Source organism: Sebastes fasciatus, chromosome 10, assembly GCF_043250625.1.
Source record: "Sebastes fasciatus isolate fSebFas1 chromosome 10, fSebFas1.pri, whole genome shotgun sequence".
NCBI lineage: Eukaryota > Metazoa > Chordata > Actinopteri > Perciformes > Sebastidae > Sebastes > Sebastes fasciatus.
This window is the reverse complement of record NC_133804.1, coordinates 32,987,158-33,009,044: the sequence shown is the minus strand read 5'-3', so window position 1 is coordinate 33,009,044 and position 21,887 is coordinate 32,987,158. Positions and strand designations below refer to the sequence as shown.

The 21,887-nt window shown below is 44.0% G+C and overlaps 3 protein-coding genes across 3 annotated transcripts in view; 1 reads left to right on the top strand and 2 right to left on the bottom strand.

Annotated features, from left to right (window-relative positions):
* tmem126a (transmembrane protein 126A) overlaps positions 1–21,887 on the bottom strand; it is a 592,581-nt gene that overhangs the window by 21,315 nt on the left and 549,379 nt on the right. The gene's annotated exons all lie outside the window — the stretch shown is intronic.
* On the top strand, positions 590–13,119 carry LOC141775785 (soluble guanylate cyclase 88E-like). The gene is made up of 18 exons (XM_074649469.1): positions 590–980; positions 1,154–1,294; positions 1,695–1,834; positions 1,978–2,112; positions 4,017–4,140; positions 4,230–4,349; positions 4,439–4,523; positions 4,861–4,947; positions 6,831–6,948; positions 9,033–9,162; positions 9,370–9,516; positions 10,433–10,579; positions 10,661–10,817; positions 10,897–11,006; positions 11,091–11,180; positions 11,803–11,949; positions 12,082–12,210; positions 12,346–13,119. Exons 1-18 carry the CDS (start codon positions 861–863, stop codon positions 12,496–12,498), a joined length of 2,280 nt encoding a protein of 759 aa, XP_074505570.1. The 5' UTR covers positions 590–860; the 3' UTR covers positions 12,499–13,119.
* arl3l1 (ADP ribosylation factor like GTPase 3, like 1) lies at positions 16,415–21,733 on the bottom strand. The gene is made up of 6 exons (XM_074649470.1): positions 21,446–21,733; positions 20,492–20,635; positions 19,149–19,265; positions 18,277–18,327; positions 17,997–18,182; positions 16,415–16,853 (listed from the first exon to the last, which is right to left on the bottom strand). The coding sequence occupies exons 1-6, from the start codon at positions 21,461–21,463 to the stop codon at positions 16,806–16,808; spliced, it is 564 nt and encodes a 187-aa protein (XP_074505571.1). The 5' UTR covers positions 21,464–21,733; the 3' UTR covers positions 16,415–16,805.

Below are 21,887 nucleotides of genomic sequence, written 5' to 3'. Positions count from 1 at the left end.
CATTAGACTTACAGTAGACTATAAGCTGTATAATGTTTTGCGGCTCCAGACAGATTTTTTTTGTTTATTTTCCCTAAAATGTGTCTTGTGTTTTGATAGTAAAGGTTGCTGACCTCTGATCTACACAAATGTAACCTTGTAGCTAATGTCATGATTCAGGGAATTCTAATAAAGCCTATCAATTAACTTTGTATTCTTTTCCTGGAAATGTATTAAATAAATTACCAACTATTTGGTAATAGGGGAATATAATTATAATAATAGTTATTAAATAGTGTCTATAATAAAGTAAGTTTCAATACATTTATAGGTAAATATTGGGGTAATTTGACAGTTATTCTAAAGAAATTTCAAATAGGTTACTTGCTAATTATCACCTAATTACCATGAACCTGTAAAATGAAGAACAATAACAGGATCATGAAAACGGGCCTTATTCTCTGTGACTGGTGTCATCTGTGTTTGAGAGGTGGCTCCTGCAGTGTGTTCATGTCACATGGAGAGAAGGAGCACCGCCACCAGGTGCTGACAGCTGACACCAGAACAAACAGAGGCCCACTCAGACTCGAGGGCTTGTTTTGTGATTAGGGGCACCTTTATCTGGCTAGCTATAGTTTGAGGAAGTTCACAGGGAGTGTTGAGAGCAGGAGAGAAAACACAAAAGCTGCAATATTCACTGTGTGGCCTTTTTATAGCTTCACGCTGAAAGCTAAATGCATTAAAATTCAGCTCGCAGCAGTGAAAAGAGTCATCACTCTGAACCTCTCTTATTCGCTCGCAGGTGCCTTTGGGAGGACCGTTGGAAGTCAATCAGCTGGGGAGCTGTCTCGACAGTTTGAGCTCCGATCCAGAGGGACGTAATGTACGGGCTGCTGTGTGAAAGTCTTCATGACTTCATCAAGGAGTCGTACGGAGATGACGTGTGGAAGCTGGTCAGAGAGAGAGCAGATGTCAGGTTGCACTCTTTTGTCACCCACCAGGTACAGTTCTGCATGTGTGCACTGAATAGTAATGTATTTGTGCTGTCTGTGTGCATCAAAGTCAACCTGTCTGCACTTTTTGTCAACCTGTCTGCTTTTATCTGAAGCTTCTGATGTCAAGAGAAATATTTTGATAAGATAAGGTCTATATATGTGTGTGTGTGTGTCTGCAGGTGTATAGTGAGAGTGTGATTCCCCGTATTGCAAAGGCAGCCAGTGGAGTGACAGGCACGCCCTACAATGAGCTGATGAACTCCTGGGGTGTCTACTTCCTGGGCTTTGTCGGGAAGTATGGCTATGACAGGATTCTCAAGGTGAAAAAAAGATCTCTGACTCAAAACTGTCAGAAGTGTGATGTCTTTTGGTAGACGTGTGTGAGGAAATTATTAAATACCCAGTGAGCTGTGGATTCATAAAAGTGCTATGTGCCAGGGAAAGGTTGTGGGTTTTAAAACTTTGCTTCCCTTAGTGTCTCATATATCGTATTGTGTCTTATTATTGAAGGAAGGAAGATGTCATCACAGCGGAAAGGGGCCACTTGTGTGGGTCAAGCTCCAAAAATGCTGATCCTAAATTGTTTTAAATGTTGCACAGAAGTCTCCCCATGACGAGTAAACTGACCTTTTAGTCTTAATTTAGTGGAGTGTCCCTTTAAAAGTGCTATAATAATAAAAAGGTAGATGTTAGACGTGACCTGGCTGTCTCTGCCTCCAGGTGCTGGGTCGTCATGTACGTGACTTTGTCAACGGCCTGGATAATCTCCACGAGTACCTGCGCTTCAGCTATCCCAAGGTGCAGCCTCCGACCTTCTTCTGCCAGGAGGAGTCAGCCTCTGGAGTCACCCTCCACTACAGGTCAGAGGCCAGGAGGAGGAGGAGGAGGAGGACAATGACAGACTATCAGACATTAAAAAGTAGAAGGGAGAACAGAGAGAGAAAGCTGTGTGATTCATTTCTTTTGGACTGATATTGAATGCTTTTCCGTCTGTGACCGGTAGGAGTAAACGTAAAGGCTACCTGCACTACGCCATGGGTCAGCTGAGACAGATGGGGAAACAGTTCTACGACTGTGACATCCATGTGGAGATTCTGTCTGAGCAGATTGTGGGAGACTACTCCCATGTCACCATGAGGTACACACACACACACACACACACACACACACACACACACACACACACACACACACACACACACACACACACACTGGTGGAAAGTAACTTTTTTACACAAGTGCTAAAATTTGGATGTACTATTCTTGAGTATTTCCATTTTATGCTACTTCATACTTCTACTCCACTACATTTAAGAAGAAATATTATAATTGTTTTACTCCACTACATTTACTCTGATGAAGACGCTGGTTGTAATAAAGTTGGTTGCCTTATATCCGTGTGCTCCAGCGTGCTTTGGACCTGAAGTCTCTCCTGGTACTCCACTATATTTATCTGGTAGTCACATGGGACATGTTTTTCTGCAGAATGAATACTTTTGGTACTTTAAACACAATTTCCTGATAATACTGGTTAGGGGTGTAAGAAAATATCGAAAATATGGCGATATTGGGCTCTGTGGTCGGCATGGAGCTCGACTCTTTGGTGACGGTGGCAGAGGAAAGAACACTAGTACAGCCGTACTGGACAACGCCAGCCATCCTCTGCACGCCGTCATCACCAGACATGAGGAGCTTGTTTAGCGGCAGGCTGCTGCTCACTAATGCTCCTCAGACAGACTCAGGAAACCCTTTACCCAAAGGAGGACGGTCTGCAGGACAGATAATAATCCACACAGTACACTTTAATAGACTTTTTTAAATTCTGCACACCACAAACAGCTCGACTCTGCACCTTTATAAACTGGTTTTACTGTATTCTACAAACAATGTACAGCTTTATTCTGCACTTTTGTCTATTTTTTTAAAAAGAACTCTCTACCCCAGTTCTTATCCCACTTTATATTCCACATTTGACATTTCTTAATATCTATATCTCCTATATTTTATTATCCAGCACTTTATCACTTTCTGCACTACATTCACATTTTTAATAGTCCCGTATCTCAGTTGTTACTCTGCACTATATTCAGTTTTAACAGGTTTTTCATCCCCTGGTACTTTTATATCTGGAATATGTTTTTATACTTGTGCCCTTTTTACTAATATGTTTGCACTATGGAACTGAGAAGCTGGAAACTTGAATTTCCCTCGGGATCAATAAAGTTACAATCTATCTATCTATCTATCTATCTATCTATCTATCTATCTATCTATCTATCTATCTATCTATCTATCTATCTATCCATCTATTTATGTTTTGTGATACTGTATCGATTCTCAAAAACGCAGTATAGATTTTTAATTAATGACAGTTTACATGCAAAGATTGACTAAGTCAATACTTTATTTCATTTGTAAAGAGATGCGTCCTCTCAGTGTGTGCGTCCTCTCAGTGTGTGCGTCCTCTCAGTGTGTGCGTCCTCTCAGTGTGTGAGTCCTCTCAGTGTGTGCGTCCTCTCAGTGTGTGCGTCCTCTCAGTGTGTGCGTCCTCTCAGTGTGTGCGTCCTCTCAGTGTGTGAGTCCTCTCAGTGTGTGCGTCCTCTCAGTGTGTGCGTCCTCTCAGTGTGTGCGTCCTCTCAGTGTGTGCGTCCTCTCAGTGTGTGAGTCCTCTCAGTGTGTGCGTCCTCTCAGTGTGTGCGTCCTCTCAGTGTGTGCGTCCTCTCAGTGCGTCCTCTCAGTGTGTGCGTCCTCTCAGTGTGTGCGTCCTCTCAGTGTGTGCGTCCTCTCAGTGTGTGAGTCCTCTCAGTGTGTGAGTCCTCTCAGAGTAGAGCTGTGATGTTTGACGTTACAGAGACTGTGATGAAGTCAAACGCAGATCCCGCTGTTCAGATTGCATGAAAAAGTTAACTTTTTTTAGTAAGATTTTGAATGTAGAGAGTATCTGTATTTGGTACTTTTACTTAAATAAAGGAACTTCTTCCCCCACAGTTTATAATTAACTTTAAACTTTATAAAACATATGTGATGTGTACGTCTGTGCAGGTTGAACTTTGACAACTCAGCCTATCGCTACATCATGAAGGAGGACGAGGAGGAGCAGGAGATTTTGCCCATCACCTCCGACTTCTTCTTTGAGGTCTTCCCCTTTAACATCGTCTTCAGACAGGTAATCCTTTTTTAATATTAAACTCACCTAATGAATGAAATGAAGCGTTAAAGTGAATGAACAATCACTGGAGGTAACTGATTCTTTAGGACATGGTGGTGCATAACGTTGGCTCAGGCTTGTCTACGGTCTTCCCCGATCTGGATGGGAAGAAGATCACCGATGCCTTCCTGCTGGCTCGCCCCCTAGTGGAGTTCACCTGGAGCATGGTGAGAACATCGCTTCACATGCCCCCCCCCCGTTTAGCTGCAGCATTATGCATAGCATACTGCATACTGATTTAGTAATCTGTGCGCAGATCATCTCGCACCCCAACAACCTGTTTGAGATCATGTCCAAGGAGCCCGTGAAGAGAGAGAGGAACCTTCACAACCGAGTCCAGAGTAAGAGCGGGAGCCATGCAAACACTCTCAGGGGTGTGTGTGTCTGGTAGGCGATGTGGACCGATCAATTTCACTGCAGTCAGTTGCAAAAGACACGCTCAATTTCAGCTTCTTGTAATAGAATTTAAGAAAAGAGCAAGAGCGCAGTGAAACATTGCTGGATTGAGAGTTTAGGAGGTCTTGCGGTTGCAGAAATTGAATTGTTTGATGTCTTGATTCAACTTAAATTGACTGAAATTGGTGGAACTGATTCCAGGCCTGCTCGTCGTCGTCATGGGTGGAGGTTGTGAATATGAATGTTTATGCATCAGACAGTTCACCCCGTTTCTTTCCATAGATCTTGACTATGAAAATGCCAATCGCCTCGCTGACGTAGATGTGGAGCTCATGGCTTTCCAGTCCATCATTGGAGATGATTTCAAAGGTCGTGACCTTTACTGTTATCTAAAAAAGACACACAGTGAGAGCTGGGCATAATGTTTTAGTCAAGAACAAGTCATGACCAAGACTGTGTCGAGACCAAGACAGGACCAGTGCGAGTCCCACACTGCATGAAACCATAGGCACTCCTCAAATTCATCTGAAAGTTTCTCCATAATTAACATGTCACATCTTGTTTTGTTTAGAGAAACCAAAGAGATGATTTCATGGGCTGGTTTATGTGCAGGTCTCCCTCTTGGCTGGGAGCAATAACTTTCTGAAGTCTTGTTTTCACAAGTGTGGCTGCCAGCCAACCAGCAGACACTCCAGGAAGTCACTGTTCCCATCCAAGGAAATAGTCCAACCCTAAACCCACTGAAAGCCGTCCATTGTTGTTACCTTTAAAGGGATAGTTCGGGTGTTTTGAAGTGGGTTTGTATGAGGTACTGATCCATAGCCGTAGATAACGTCCATAGATAAGTTTCACTTTCAGTTCAGTTCTCCATCGGAAAGGGCTGTCTGACGGCAAGATAAAGCGGAGTATAAATCATTGCGGGTCGGTGTCCCATGCACGCTCGCGTGTGGCTACGCTGTTCAGACTCGGACTCAAACACAAACTACACGGAAGCACCAAAACAGCAAAGTTGTATCTAGTGAAGCCCGTCTGTTAAACAGTGTTGGCCGCGGTCGGAGGACGCGGGGGAGACCGTAGCTTTGGTCTCCAGGGCCGGAGTCTCTGCTGTACTCTGCTCCTCTGCCTGCCTTCACTCACACATCGCACTCGTTCTCACTCACTCTCTCGCTCCACCTCTCACGTGCATGCTGCACACTCCACACTGCTGTTAGTTTAGCTCTGAGAATATCTAGTGAATGTACAGTGGAGGTTTGTGCAGAAATAACTGCTGCAGCTCCTCCAGACCAACAGAGGTTTCCCGTGTCTTGTTTTATACTGCTGAGTAACGTTATCATCTCCGACCAAAACTCCGGTGTCTCCCCTGTTCCCTCCGGCCGCGGTCGGGAGGCTGAGGCAGGAAAATCCAACACTAGGATCAGCATTGATTCATGGAGAGACCTTCGTCTGGTCAGCTAACATTACTGCCAAGCAGCTGAAATATAGAGTGATATTGTGCTTTTGACTGACGTGTGTCGCCTCACTGTTTTGATCGATGCTCGTTCATGTCTATGTAGAGCGAGCACAAGCGGAGCAACAGGACGCTGACTTTCTTTGACTTAACGGCCACAGGTGTCGCTGTTAACAAGACATTTCTGATTCTTACAAACAGTCTCTTTAAAGAGATATTGATTTTTTTAGATAGCCCTTTCATTTAGGGGGCTAAAATAGATTTAGCTGCTGCCCCCGTCCACAGCAATACATCGCTTTGCTTCCATGTCTGTTTCTCCAAACTGGGGGGCGTGCCGCCTGTCATGTGCTGTTGGTAATACACCTACTATGGATAAGTACCTCATACAAACCCACTTCAAAACACCCAAACTATCCCTTAGTTCAGCTTAGGTCAGCTGTTATTGTTCAAATTTTTTTTCTTTTCTTTTTTTTTTAAAGATCCACTTTAGTCATGAGTAGAGATGCAGATGGAAGTATGATAGACAGAGCCTTCCTTTATGCTAAGCTTAGGCCAAACTACTGCTGGCTACAGCTTCATATTGAACATACAGATGTGAGAGTGGTATTTATTGATCTTCTCATCTAACTGCTAGCAAGAAAGAAAATATTTCCCAAATAGTTGAACTATTCTAAGTTGATAATAAAGTGCCATTAGGATGACATCGTTAGCACAGTGTAGTAATTTACCTACTGCTGATATTTAACCTGAAAAAAACCTCTCTAAATGTTTGTCTTGTTGGCATTTCATCACTCCCTTCTTTTAGACGGTAACAGTGCTAATGCGATGGAGAGCTGGGGCGATGGGAGCCGCTGCCTGAGACTAAAAGGACAAATGAGATACATGCCTGAGTGGGAGTCCATCATCTTCCTGGGAACCCCTGTGTAAGGCCCACACACACACATACTGTACACACACACACACACACACACACACACACACGCACGCACGCACGCACGCACACACACACACACACACACACACACACACACACACACACACAGATATTTATTAAAACGCCGCTGTTGAAAAGTAAAACATTCTAAAAAAGCAGCGAGAGCTAAACTGAATTAGGAGGCTGGAAATAAAAGCCTGGGCAGTGAATCAAATCAGGGGCTCATTCTAACGGCACTTACCATGCATGAAATGAGCTGCTAATTAGCTTGTAATCAGACAGTGCAGCTCTTGTGAGCCTAATGGGAACCCATTTGCAACTGAGAGTGTTTTCCACAGAGTACATTACCAAAACATCCCCCTCCTCTTCTCAAACATTTAGTTTTTGCAAGTTAATGCCCTCATGCCTTGTATTGACAAAACTACTGAAATGTTAAAATGCCACATCACACTGCTTCCATTATTCATACTGTAGGAAACTATAAATAAGATCTCTCTTTAATTATAGATACTGCGATTGTTATTTTCTAAATACATTTTGTTTTTAGCACTTATTATCATGTCATGTCAAGTCCATTTTATTTGTATAGCCCAAAATCTGAAATTTGCCTCAGTGGGCTTTACAATCTGTACAGGATACGACACCCTCTGTCCTTTACAGTACGATCCTCTCATCGGATAAAGAAACCTCCCCCACCCCAAAAAAAAACCTTTTAACAGGGAAAAAATAAAAAAACAGATAGAGCCAGAGCAACACGACCTCCTCTCCACGCCAAATAGATAGATCCAGAGCAACACTACCTCCTCTCCACTCCAAATAGATAGAGCCAGGGCAACACGACCTCCTCTCTGCGCCAAATAGATAGAGCCAGAGCAACACAACCTCCTCTCCACGTCAGATAGATAGAGCCAGAGCAACACGACCTCCTCTCCACTCCAAATAGATAGAGCCAGAGCAACACGACCTCCTCTCCACGTCAGATAGATAGAGCCAGAGCAACACAACCTCCTCTCCACTCCAAATAGATAGAGTCAGAGCAACACAACCTCCTCTCCACTCCAAATAGATAGAGCCAGAGCAACACGACCTCCTCTCCACGCTAAATAGATAGAGCCAGAGCAACACAACCTCCTCTCCATGCCAAATAGATAGAGTCAGAGAAACACGACCTCCTCTCCACTCCAAATAGATAGAGACAGAGCAACACGACCTCCTCTCCACGCCAAATAGATAGATCCAGAGCAACACTACCTCCTCTCCACTCCAAATAGATAGAGCCAGGGCAACACGACCTCCTCTCCGCGCCAAATAGATAGAGCCAGAGCAACACGACCTCCTCTCCACTCCAAATAGATAGAGCCAGAGCAACACGACCTCATCTCCACGCTAAATAGATAGAGCCAGAGCAACACAACCTCCTCTCCATGCCAAATAGATAGAGCCAGAGCAACACAACCTCCTCTCCACGCCAGATAGATAGAGCCAGAGCAACACAACCTCCTCTCCACTCCAAATAGATAGAGTCAGAGCAACACGACCTCCTCTCCACGTCAAATAGATAGAGCCAGAGCAACACGACCTCCTCTCCACGCCAAATAGATAGAGGCAGAGCAACACGACCTCCTCTCCACTCCAAATAGATAGAGCCAGAGCAACACGACCTCCTCTCCACATCAGATAGATAGAGCCAGAGCAACACGACCTCCTCTCCATGCCAGATAGATAGAGCCAGAGCAACACGACCTCCTCTCCATGCCAGATAGATAGAGCCAGAGCAACACGACCTCCTCTCCACGCCAGATAGAAAAAGCCAGAGCAACACGACCTCCTCTCCACGCCAGATAGAAAAAGCCAGAGCAACACGACCTCCTCTCCATGCCAGATAGATAGAGCCAGAGCAACACGACCTCCTCTCCACGCCAGATAGAAAAAGCCAGAGCAACATGACCTCCTCTCTACCATGGAGAGAGAGGACCAGATTTTTGTTTTTAATTCACAGTTATATAATTATCAGTGTTGTCTTTTTTGTCATTTTTCTTTGGTGTGTGTGTGTGTGTGTGTGTGTGTGTGTAGGATGGAGAGTCTGGGTGCGATGTTTAAGACCGGCCTGTACATCAATGACCTGAGCATGCACGACTCCAGCAGAGACCTGGTGCTGGCGGGCACGCAGCAGTCAGAGGAGCTGAAGAGAGCTCTCATACAGGTTTCACCCTTCCAACGTGCAGCTGCATTTTATATGTGTGATGATCAGCTCACTTGTCACTGTGCATTACACAAAGTTGCTCTGAAGCCCTTTCCTTCAGTTTGGCAGCCTCAGATCACCCAAACGCCCGCAAGACAGTAAGATATAAGAAATATAGACGCACACTCACAGTGTTATTCTGTTTTATTCCCCCACTGTGGAGCGCAGGAGCAAAAGAAGTCCAGTAAACTGGAGGAGAGCATGAAGATGTTGGACTATGAGATGAAGAAGACTGATGACCTCCTGTACAGGATGATTCCCAAGCCTGTGGCTAAAAGGCTGCGCAAAGGAGAGCCGGCTGTGAACACTTGTGAGGTCAGGATGACACTATTATTCGCCTGTGATTTAACACCTTAAGTACCAAAAGCAACAGTTTCAGTTTTTCAACATTTGAGGCTCTCTGGAACAATCACTTAACATTGTGGGAAAATGCACTCGGTCACTTTCTTGCCGAGAGTTAGATGAGAAGATTGATACCATACATGGCTGTACAGTGAATATGAAGCTACAGTACAGCAGTCGGTTAGCTTAGCTTAGCACAAAGACTGGAAACAAGGTGAAAGAGCTCACCTGACTGCATGCTTTTAGTGCTGGTTCGTGCATGTGAGCGTGCCCCACTGGCTCAGTCACGGCTGCCGTTCTGCAATGCTCTCATACAGCGGCTATAGCTGATGACAACTTCCTGTCTGACGACGTGCAACCACCCTCTGGTTCCGCCCTCTGGTTCCAACTGTTAGCTCTGTCAGCACTGTTGCCATTGTTTTCACTGTTAGCGCTGTTAGCATCGTTAGCTGCGAGCCGTCGCCAGAGGCAACAGGAATGCTCCCAATCTCGCATTTAGCACCTTAAACTTGCATCTATCACGTGGTAAAGACATTTTGTTGTTGCCCAATGTAGACACACACACACACACACACACACACACACACACACACACACGCACGCACGCACGCACGCACACACACACACACACACACACACACACACACATTCATGTAAATCCTCTGCATTCTTACTATTTCAGACTTTCTGCTTTAGTAAACTTCAGGTAGATTGAGAGTGACTTCCTGATGGTGCATAACAGCATGCACACAATAAACACGGCCTATGAATGCCTGCCTCACCTGTGTGTGTGTGTGTGTGTGTGTGTGTGTGTGTGTGTGTGTGTGTGTGTGTGTGCAGTATATATCAAAATGCCTACTCATCAACTCTCTTATCTCTTTTTTCCCAGGTGTTCCCAGATGTGACCATTCTTTTCAGCGACGTCGTGGGATTTACTCGCATCTGCAGCCACATCACTCCGATGCAGGTGGTCTCCATGCTCAACACCATGTACACGCTGTTTGACACGCTCAGCGAGAAGCACCGCGTCTTCAAGGTGTGTTGAGTGTGATTAACCTCTTTTAATATTTAATATTCCATATACGTGCTGCTGTGTGAGTGCTCCTCTCTTTTCCAGGTCGAGACCATCGGAGACGCCTACATGGTGGTAGCCGGGGCTCCGGAGAAGACAAAGTATCACGCTCACAACATCTGTGACATGGCCCTGGACATGGTGCGCTCCATAGATCACCTGAAAGACCCCTCTAATGGCAACCACATACAGATCCGTGTTGGTGGGTAGAACGTGTGTGGACGTATATATATGTGTTTATGTTTATGACTGAGTGAAGTAACGTGGCGTTCTGGTTGCAGGGATCCACTCCGGGATGGTTGTGGCAGGTGTGGTGGGACATAAGATGCCACGGTACGGTCTGCACGGTGACACGGTCCACACCGCATCGGCCATGGAGAGCAACGGAAAGGTAGGGAAGCCAAGTCGGTGCATCTACTGTGTAATGTTATGACTAAAGACGTCTGTGATTTTTGACTTCCTTTCTTTCATTCAGGAGATGCACATTCAGCTCAGCAGCGCCACCTATGAGCACCTGAAAGGAAGCCACTTCATCTTTGAAAGGAGGGGCACCATCACCATCAAGGTTAGGGGGTCAGAACGGTTACCACGGCAACTACACTCACCACATTAATTGCATTCATTCAGCCACCATGACAACATGTAATTAATGTGATTGTGTGTTGAACACACAGACGATGTGGTTCAGAGCTGGAGTAAACACATGTTATCTGCACATTATACAGAACCTGAACATCAACATTGAGGCTGTAATCTGTGTTAACGGAAGATTTCAGCCATCAGACATAATAAACATTTCATGAATCTTGGAAATAATAATAACTCACAATGTTTTGGCTCTGGGGAGTCAGCACACTTAGTATTCAGAGCTGGTAATTGCAGCTTGCTTGTTGATTTGCCAGTCTGTTTTTATCGCCGGGTCTGACTTTGAGGCTGTACGTTCGGTGATAATGCCAGCAAAGTGACTCCCAAAAGGTTCCTACGGCAGACTGATTGCAGGCGCCAATCTCAAGGAAGCAACAGCGACTCATTTTTCATCAGGGAATTCTGATTATTGAAAATCTGCCACCTGCCATTTTTACTCCACTCCGTAACAGAAATTGTGCCTTCTGAGCACACGTCTTTGAATATTTGTGCACAAGTCAGACACCTTTATATGTCTAAAACTAACTATCTTACTTTTTTAGGGGAATGTTGAAATCGAGACGTACTGGCTGAAAGGAAAGAGGGACAAAGACGGGAACGCTCAGGCGGCGTGTCCTCAGTTTGAGAGTCAGACCATCATCAAGGTCAACATCTCCGGCCCCGAGGCCACAGGAGACAAGGAGAGACTGGTAAAAAAAAAAAATCTACTTAGACATCATTGAATGGTTTCCACTCTCTTTTTGCTTCATTGCCACCATCATCACCATCATCATCATCATCATCTCTGATTCACTGAGTCTCCTTCTGTCTTCGCCCCCCAGGGTTTCCCACCGGTGGCAGGGCGGGACGAGGATGATGTCCGCTCTCATCGTATCAAGATGGTGATTTCGGGTCATTCTCTGGGGGAGTCGATGGAGGAGTGCCGGGTGGAGGAGATGTCTGTTCACAAGGTGAGAGAGACTTTTAATGAATTTAACTTCTAATTATTTTTCTTTTTTTCTACTGTCGCAGTGATCCTCCTCCTATTAGTTGAACACTTGCTGTTCTGTTCTTGGTGTGATTAAATGAACCGCTCCTTCCCACAGCCACACTATAAGGATGCTTTGCATGACGACCTCCACGACGCTCACCTGGAACTGGAGTCCCCCGATCTCGACGGCAGAGACTCCATGATGGAGTCCCGTGGCAGCTCCTGTGACTCCCACCTCTCCAAGAGCACCACGTGCTCCGTGTCTTGAACCAAACAGTAACCAATAACTCAGTTATAATACTGTTTCTAATGCGCTTTTTGTACAATATATGTTAGACCAAATGCCAGATAGGAATGCTGTTATTTTGGCATCCTTGTGGTGATGTCATGACCATCTCTTATGAAGTATTTTTTTAACATGGCCTAGTCTGTAATGCTTGAGATTTCTAGTGTGTGGTGTAATGTTGCACATTAAAATCATCAGTTAGCTCTGATTATACAGAAATAAATCACAGCTATCATTAACTTAGATCAGTTTGAGTGAGCAGACGCTCCAATTAATACCTCACATCAATCACCTCAAAGTACGAAGCTATAACTTTGCTGTATAACATGTTTTAATACCAATAAGTGGTCACTGCCACGCAGTTCAGCTGGACGTTGCAAGCTCAGTAATTTCCTGTTTTGTTCTGCTGCACCTCGTAGATTTGACATCTTATTTCATCCTTAGGAGAAATCCCTCTGTATCTCTCCCCCGTCTCTCCCCTCTCCTCTCTCATCCTGCACGTCTGGATTCATCGTTCTATATCAGTCTCGTCAGACACACAGCCACGATGCCTAAATGTAAACGCCTGTCAGCTCAGTGAGAATAAAGCGAGATGACTGCTGAGCCGTGTTTGTTATTGTTCCTCTTGTCACTCAAAGGCATTGGCATTCAGACTCACATTTACATTTATTTAACACTTTTTATTGAACACATTTCTCCATGGATGTGTGGATGTATGGATATGTGTGTCTGTGTGCTACTTGCACCTTAATGCCCTCATTTTTTAGCTTCTTAATGCATCTTTCTGGTGATTATCTAGTGTTTGAAAACTCGGCATCATCTATCAAACACAGGAACAAATCGATATCAAATCAACGTCTCAAATATGATGCTTCGGTTTAAGGAAGGTGTAATAATTTCTCTCTGCTTCACGGTGCTGCCACACATCCATACATGCCACTAGAACAAGAGTAGGGTAATCCTAACACAATTACATTGATGGACGGTCAAATATCAGTCATCCTGGTCCAGTGTCCCAGTCAGACAACGTTCCCCACTGACTGGCTATCAGAGGAACTGCACTTATAGGTGGCGTCCTCGCGGTCCAGGCTGCATCCGTTGGCCGTGCGCGTGTCTTTAGGCAGTGGGCCGATGGAGCAGTGGAAACAGAAGGCGTAGAAGAAGGCGAGCAGCAGCAGGAAGCAGACGACACAGAAAATGACGACAATCAGGATGGTGTGCACTTGCAGGTGCACCTCCTCCCATGGGAGCAGCGTGGTGGTGGTAGTGGTGGTGGTGGTCAGGAGGCTGGAGGTCATCAGGGTGGCGTTGAGACCGGGTGGGGAAGGCTTCATGGAGGGCAGGTGGGCGACTTCCGGCATGATGGGAAGCCTCAGTTGGTTTGGGGGACTCGTTGATGCAGCTTTTAGGAGAAAATAAACATGTTTGGTTTACCACATGCAGATGAACACTCACATTAATGAGAGACAGTAGTAATTCAAGTGGAGTTAATTACGTCTAATGATAAATCAACCTGCCAACAGATGAGAACAGCAAAACAAATAATTACTTTGTATGATTTTCACATTAAAACCTGCAATAATAAGCCATGTTACAAAAAATTCATTCATTTTAGCAACATAAATGTGTTTAATTAACCTGTTAATTATCTTCCCAAACACAGACAGACATCTTTTGTTCTTACCTGGAAACGCGTTTTATGGTCCAGTCTCTCTGAGCAGAGCTTTTTCTTTTGATGAGCAGAGCTTGGGAAAATGAAAAGAAATGGAGGACAAGAGAGGGAGGGCTGGACTGAAGGAGAGAGGTGGCTTGTGGACCACGAATAACAGGGATGGTTGCCACGGCAACACCTGCTGAGAGGGGGGGCCACTTGCATTGAAGTGACATCATATCACTTTGGGATTAAGAATGTGTTTTGAAGTACACGAATGGAGGCGGTGTTGACGGATGACGGTGAAATTAATTAGAAAAATGCAACTAAATATGTACAACTATAGTTTGGATAGCTTAAAGGTCCCATATTGTGCTCATGTTCAGGTTCATACTTGTACTTTGTGTTTCTAATAGAACATGTTCACATGCTTTAATGTTAAAAAAACACATTATTTTCCTCATACTGTCTGCCTGAAAATAGCTGTATTCACCCTCTGTCTGAAATGCTCCGTTTTAGTGCATTTCAATGGAATTGCAATGGAATTGCGCTGCTAGGCAACAGCTTGGGTCCATGTTTACTTCCTGTCAGCTGATGTTATTTACATCAATAAACTGGGACACATTTAGAATGTTTACGTTTAAAACCGTGTAATGGTCTAAATATTGTAAATGTGTGACATCACAAATGGACAGAAATCCTAATGGCTTGTTTCAAACATGCAATTTCTGAATACGGGCCGTGTGTATTTCTCCATACATTGAGCGTTTTGATAGTTTAATAGTATTTATAAAGCACTTAAAGCTGCTTTATAATGTAAAGGACCTGGAAATCTCACTTTTTACAATATGGGACCTTTAAAGAATGAAATATTCTTCTGTGCAGGAATAATAATATCTGCTCGATCAAAGATGGAACAAAATGAGTGAAATTAGAGGGTGTCAAATCACTTATTTGTACAGAGCAGCCGTGAGATGAACCAGGCTCTCTAATACTGCCACCTGTTGACAAAGAAGCAGAACTGAACCAACACTCTGCACAACTCCTCTCCCCAGCAGCTCCTGCTCCTGCTCCTGCTCCTGTGCCGTCTGCTCTCTTTCAAACAGCCATAATGATCCTTTAGTACAAGTTGTAATTGGTCCTGCGCCCCCCCGCTGTGCCCTGCTCAACAGGAGCTGATGACTTAAAAAAAAAAATGTTTTAGGACTTGCACCAAATTTTAGTTGCCATGGAGATCAACACAATATTCACTCTTTTTTTTTTTAGCGAGTAAACCAGCGAGCTGTTTTTTTTTTTTCCTCTCATGAACAACCAGACACAAAAGAAAAGAAATATTCATTAGCGTAATTTCATGTAGAAGAGGACACAGAACAAAGCCCGCCAGCTGATGTGATTTTAGAGTGCTTTCAGATGGTTAATTACAGCTCTCAAACAATAGAAACAAAAAAGATCCATTAAAAACAAACTGCAGCTGAGTAGAGCCAAAATGGCTGAATAAGGGGTCTATACACCAAGGTCAGAGTAAAGGACAAATATGAGAAGGAAGACCACAGGGCTGCGTGGGCCTTCAAGTCTTTCTGACCGTGGTCGTCCCAGTGGAGATGACTTGAGGAAGTCTTCTGAAATCAATGATCTGCACAATCTTTATGGCAGATCTCAGAACAGAAGGTGAAGAAGGATTTCACCTCTCACAATAATGAGAACAACAGAGCTCACAGCTGGACATTAGATGTGTCATATGGCCCGACTGCCTCCGTGCAGAGGGATCCACAGAGACTGCATGCCACGTATAATCGCCCCAGAAATTAACATACAAAACAAACATTTTGAGAAAGTCTCTCTGATGTGAATTAGTCAGCCTCTCTGCGTGTAATTTCCTGCACTGTTTGCTGTGCTGTGCCTTGAAGATTTGATATCTTGTTCTGCCATGCGAGTGTGAACACTCTTCTTCTCTCTCTCACTCTGGCTTTTCAATTACTCCCTCTCTCTCTCTCTCTTGCTGTAACCATGTAAGTGCTTGTCATCTTGGTGTGGAGAAGCAAGATGACAGCCGAGCAGGAGTGGGGATCGGGCTTGTTATTGTTCCCCTTGTCACTCACGGGCGCGTTGACATTTACAGTCACATTCACATGTTTCCTGTTGTTCCTCTTGACAGTTTTACAAACTATTATTTGACCGTTAATATGGTGTTTGTTTGTGCGTGAATGTTTTGAAGAGTTTGACTACTGATGAACAAGAAAGCAAAAATAACAGAAATGACTAATTATTTTATTGTCAAAAAATCTCAAAACACATTCTTTACACTCACACTGAACTGGTGTCTATGTAACTGACGAACCCCCTACACGGCTACACACTCAGCCTCTCGGTGTCTGAGAACAGATTCACCAGACGAGGATCCTCGGGACAAGGGGGACAAAAAACATACATTTATTGAGGACAGAACAATGATTAATAAGTGCCTAATTCACTTATTGTAGCTAAAATATTTCTTTAAATTAGCTACATTTGCATAAAAATTAGACAAATTGTAAAAACAAAAGTCCAATCTGTGACGGGAGCAGGATCTGTCATAGAGGTGAAGTGTGTTGATGTTAACAGAAGTGACTCCTTAATCCCTTATGTGATGCTGGTTCTGTCACTTCTTCTTGTTCACAATGTTGTTGCAAATCCAGTTCATGCCGTCCTGTCGGGGGGGAAATAAAAACTGTTCAAAATCAGTTTCATAGTTTGAAGATAAACCATCAAAATTAAGCAAATCAAAGACAAATAAAGTCTCCATTAAAGGTCCCATATCGTGCTCATGTTCAGGTTCATACTTGTATTTTGTGTTTCTACTAGAACATGTTTACATGCTGTAATGTTCAAAAAACAACTTTATTTTCCTCATACTGTCTGTCTGAATATACCTGTATTCACCCTGTACCTGTATACCTATATTCCTGTATTCATCGTCTGAAATGCTCCGTTTTAGTGCATTTCAACGGAATTGCAACGGAATTACGTTGCTAGGCAACGGCTTGGGTCCATGTTTACTTCCTGTCAGCTGATGTCATTCACATACACTGCAACAGGAAATAAACTGGGACACATTTATAATGTTTATGTTTAAATCTGTGTAATGGTCTGTTACGTGCCTGCAGGGCCAGACAGGCCTGCAGAGCTTTTCTCCTGTGTTGTTCTGCCCCTCCCCCTTGTCTTGCAGGTGCTTCCAGGATCCAGAGTTAATGGAGGTGATTTTGCACGTAGGTTCTTTTCATGTCTAGAAACACTAGGTTTAGTGGTTGTTGCCAACCCCTGTATGTTTTGTAAACTGCTGTTTGTAGATAACTTAGTCAGCCTTTTGTTTGTTGTGTTTAAAGAAGACAGATTTAGTTAGGCCTAGTTTTGGTTTGTTAATTTTGATTATTTGGCACAACTATATTGTCCCTACCTCCACCACATTTGTGAACCTTCAGTTGTCCTTTAATAAACTTAATTTTTGAACTTCACTTTGACTCTGTTTAATTTGGTTGTTAAGTTATTGTTCCACTTTGTGGACGTAACATGGTCTAAATATTGTAAATTTGTGACATCACAAATGGACAGAAATCCTAACGGCTTGTTTCAAACGCACAATTTCTGAATACGGGCTGTGTGTATTTCTCCATATATTGAGCGTTTTGATGCTTTCAGAGTATTTATACTGCTCTATAATAAAAAAAGGCATGCAAATCTCACTTTTTAGAATACGGGGCCTTTAAAACAGATTCAGTACAGCATTGTAGAGCAGAGGAAGGCGGGGATCACTTTTATATGTTGAGGAGAACTCAGTGAGTCAAGGTCTGACCTGAACTCCCTCCCCAGACACAGCTGAGCAGGCCTGGATCTGCCACTCCCGGTCCCGGTACGTGTGCAGGTTGAGTCCCTCGGCGATCTCACTGGCCGGCGATGCTGTGGCCAGATCCTGCTTATTGGCAAAGATGAGCACCGGAACGCCCTTTAGGTTCTCCTCGTCAATCAGATCGGACAGCTCCTGCACAACATTTATATTTATATGTGTTAATGTCATTGACTTTCTTATCAGAATGTATATATGTATGTGCATGCTGAAATGACATCAAGCTCACCAGTCCCGTCTCCTCAAACCGCTTCTTGTCTGCACTGTCAATAACATAAATCTGAAAAAGAATAAATATGTTACGATACAATTAGCTGACAAGTAAACAGAAAGTTTTCTTTTTGGCCTCGACACGTTAAACTCCTGAAGGAGTCAGTGTCTCTTTTAGTACACAGCTGCTGCTGCTGCTGCTTCTCTTGTACAGCAGCCAAGAAGTCAGTCAGTTAATTGAGAACAGAAGATGCACTTCAAAAATGATCCACAACGTTAGAGTTTTACCAACAAGCTCCTTCATCGAGACACATTTATAGTGCTTAATCTGTGCATATGTGTGATACTTAACTGCCTAGGATGACTAGGAACAACTTTGTAAACACTAATGGGGATCCAAATACAGAATCAATTTACTCCTCTCTATTGATGATGTGTCCTTTCCTTGTTTTTCGACCAATAAGCTTGCACATATTGATGGAGAACCCCCTCCCACTCTACTGATCAGTGCAACACAATATAGGTGTGCAAGCTGCTGCTGAATGCTGACAGTGACCCTGATGAAGACCTATGTTGTTCATTTGCATTGGTCATTTTAAACAACTCTTGCCCAGCAAAATAAAGACATTTTAATTTTGTTCAAACTCTGCAGTGTGCCTTGGATTATTTTTGAGGGAGACTTGCATTTTGTACTTTTCTGAGACCATTTTCCACCCATGCAATGAACCCTTCACAAGACTGAATGAGCCCAAATACACCTGAAGGGATCCAAAGAGCACCTGTATTGTGATTACCACAAAGACCCAGCAGTGCTTCTACTCCATTGTCTTCACAGAATAAAAAGTACTGTAGGGAAAATGAATGGATTTCTATTAAGTTTAAGTCACTCACCAATAGGTCTGTGTTTTCCAGGTACTTTTTCCAGAAGGATCTGATCTTCCTCTGCCCTCCAATGTCCCAAACGTTGAGTTTCATGCCATGAGAGGCAACACTCTTTATGTTGAAGCCCTGAAGAGAAAGCTGGAGTCACTGTGCTGCACATCACTGCCTTCAATTTAACACAGTTCCAGTACGCAGCACCTCGAGAGCCTTGCAAATGGTTATGAAGCAATTCAATTAGGTGGCTCTAGTATACTAGAGCACACAGGTGTGTGTGTATTAAAACGAATCACTGTTTGGTTACTCTGTACTGTAACCTTGTTAGGTATCAGCAGAAGCTCAACATGTGCTCTATTAATAAGGAAGTGGTCACTGTGTTAATCCGGCGGCGTATTTCATAACGCAACTCCTCTCTGTGTTTCAGTCGGCGAGGGTTGTGTAACAACTTTATCCCGAGGGCCAGCTGAGGAGCAAATCTGAGGATAAGGCCGGAGGGATCAAGTGTGTTGTATGTGTTTATGTGTCAGGTGTGGGTTTAGCTTTGTGGTGACTTGTCATGCCGGACTGCTGATGAGCCGTCACACAGTACGTCTGCTCCTTGTCATGTAAAGGATGTTAGATAAATCATATTAGAGGTGAGATAATCACATCACAGGAGGGTGATAATAATAAAAAAAGACCTCACTACAATGTCAGGATCCTCTCAGAAAATGTGTTGCAAATCAGGAAGGCAATTTATTTCCTGCCGAAAGGTTATTTAACATACGAGTTAACAGGACGGACATCCTCTAATCACTCTCTCTCTGGTTGGTGGTTAAAGCGTGTGCACCAGGACCGATCATTTCATTTCACGGCGTGTCAGAAAAGCAAAAGGTCATCTGAATCCCATTACTTTGAGCGACAACGTGCACTGGTCCAGCTGGTCTCACAAGATTAGATACAACCCCCCCCCCCCCCCTGCCTTTTATAATGCTGGTTACTGTGCCATGAAAATGCAAAATGTCTTTTTTAAAGACCCATCGTTGTATCACTGTTTCTGCAGTGACGGCAGACACATTGATCTTCAAAGAGGGTTGGTTAACAGAATGTTGAGGGTATATAATTCTGGCAGACGCACCCTGTTTATCTAAAATACACTTTAATGATGAGCATCAGGTAATGATGTTATGAAGTGGCTCAGCTGTTCATGGGGAGATGATTTAATTAAAACGAAGGGCACAAAAACATCATCTGCAAGCGTATCAGTCAGTCTTGCTTTTATTATTATGCTGTACAGTAGGTGACTTTCCTTAAAGTCATGATGAGTGAGTGTGTGTGTGTGTGTGTGTGTGAGAGTTTTAAACTTTCCCCTTCACCTGTGTCGGTGTGATGGTGTTCACATCCTCAGAGGCGAGGGTCTTCAGCAGGGTGGTCTTGCCTGCGTTGTCCAACCCCAGCAGCACTATCCTGACCTCCTGCTCTGTGGATCCCTTCAGTTTCTCGATGACAGAGAGTAAGCCCTGCATGTAGGAGAGGAGGAGGAGGAAGGAGGAAGGATAGGGCAGACCGTTGAAGTATTGCATCCTTTAGTATTTGTACTTCTTTTTTGTGGACGTAGAACTGCATCATCACAGGTCATTTTGTCATTGGATATTTAAATTGTATAATGTTTGGTTGTGGCTCAGCTATTTCTAACATGATGTTCTTGGATATCACAACGAGAAAAGATCTTTCCTTTCAAAATACTCTGGAACATTCTACTTATATAATATCCGGAGGTAAATAAAAAGACCTGATCCCACTGACCTCTTTCTGATTTGAGGTCAAAGCTCCTCTTACATACAGCCCTGCTGACCACACGTGCCCGTCTCGCTCCACCCACCCACCCTCCTTCTCTTCCTGCTGTACGACTCCCACCCCCCCTGTTCTGTAAGATTTAATCTGTTGCTTCATTTAGAAAAGCACGGGTCTCGTTTAGAGCTCCATTCATATAACGGTGCACTGTTTAATGTGATTAGTCTGACATGAGGTTGCGCGAATCGCAGACCGTCACTGACGAAAAGAGGCGTTGTAGCTTTAAATATTTCATTCAAGGTGACAACAGTGTGATTAAGTGTACATCAAAGAGCATTAGAGGATCCATTATCATCATTATGTGAACAACTCGGAGCAACGAGATAATCCAACCATCACAGCACAGCTACTAAATAATGTCAAATAGTTACACACGTTTGGAGCCATAACCAGCTGTAGATAGTTCCAAACACATATTGAAGGTTCACATTTGGTGTTTGTTGTGAAGTCCCATTCCTTCAGATCAGGCCACTTACCTTTTGAGCTTCTCCCATGGTGGCGTGTTTCCTGTGGCTTGGCTGGAGATCTGCAGCTACATTCTCCAGTGAAGCTCACACAGGTGTTGTTAGCTCTCCAGGTCACTCAGGTTAGATATCCAGACAAAAGGTACCACCAGCAGCAGCAGCAGTCTTTTCCCCCCGCTTCCTCCTCTGCAAACTAGAGTGGGTTAAGTGCTATGTGTGTATGTGATAGTAATGTCTACCTGGGCGTCAATTGCTCCTCAGCGAGAGAGGGGGTTGGGTGGATAGGACTGGGATTAGGAGGCCAGAATTAGCCCTAGTCATCCATGCAAAGGCCACCCCATGCACCCTCCCCCCCTTCTTCCTCTGTCCATCCCTCCGTCTCCACTTTGCACTGGCTTTACCTGGATTATCCCTTAGCCACCTGCTGTAGCAGGAAACTGCATAAACAGACCTT

What these genes read in the sequence shown, in the direction of transcription:
- LOC141775785 (XM_074649469.1), top strand. Translation starts at nt 861, where the DNA reads ATGTACGGGCTGCTGTGTGAAAGTCTTCATGACTTCATCAAGGAGTCG. An exon ending in CGGCTGTGAACACTTGTGAG is followed by an intron (nt 9,517 to 10,432) that starts GTCAGGATGACA and finishes CTTTTTTCCCAG; the next exon opens with GTGTTCCCAGATGTGACCAT. An exon ending in CCACATACAGATCCGTGTTG is followed by an intron (nt 10,818 to 10,896) that starts GTGGGTAGAACG and finishes TTCTGGTTGCAG; the next exon opens with GGATCCACTCCGGGATGGTT.
- arl3l1 (XM_074649470.1), bottom strand. An exon ending in ACACCATCACACCGACACAG is followed by an intron (nt 19,266 to 20,491) that starts GTGAAGGGGAAA and finishes CTTTCTCTTCAG; the next exon opens with GGCTTCAACATAAAGAGTGT. An exon ending in TGGAAAACACAGACCTATTG is followed by an intron (nt 18,328 to 19,148) that starts GTGAGTGACTTA and finishes ATTCTTTTTCAG; the next exon opens with ATTTATGTTATTGACAGTGC.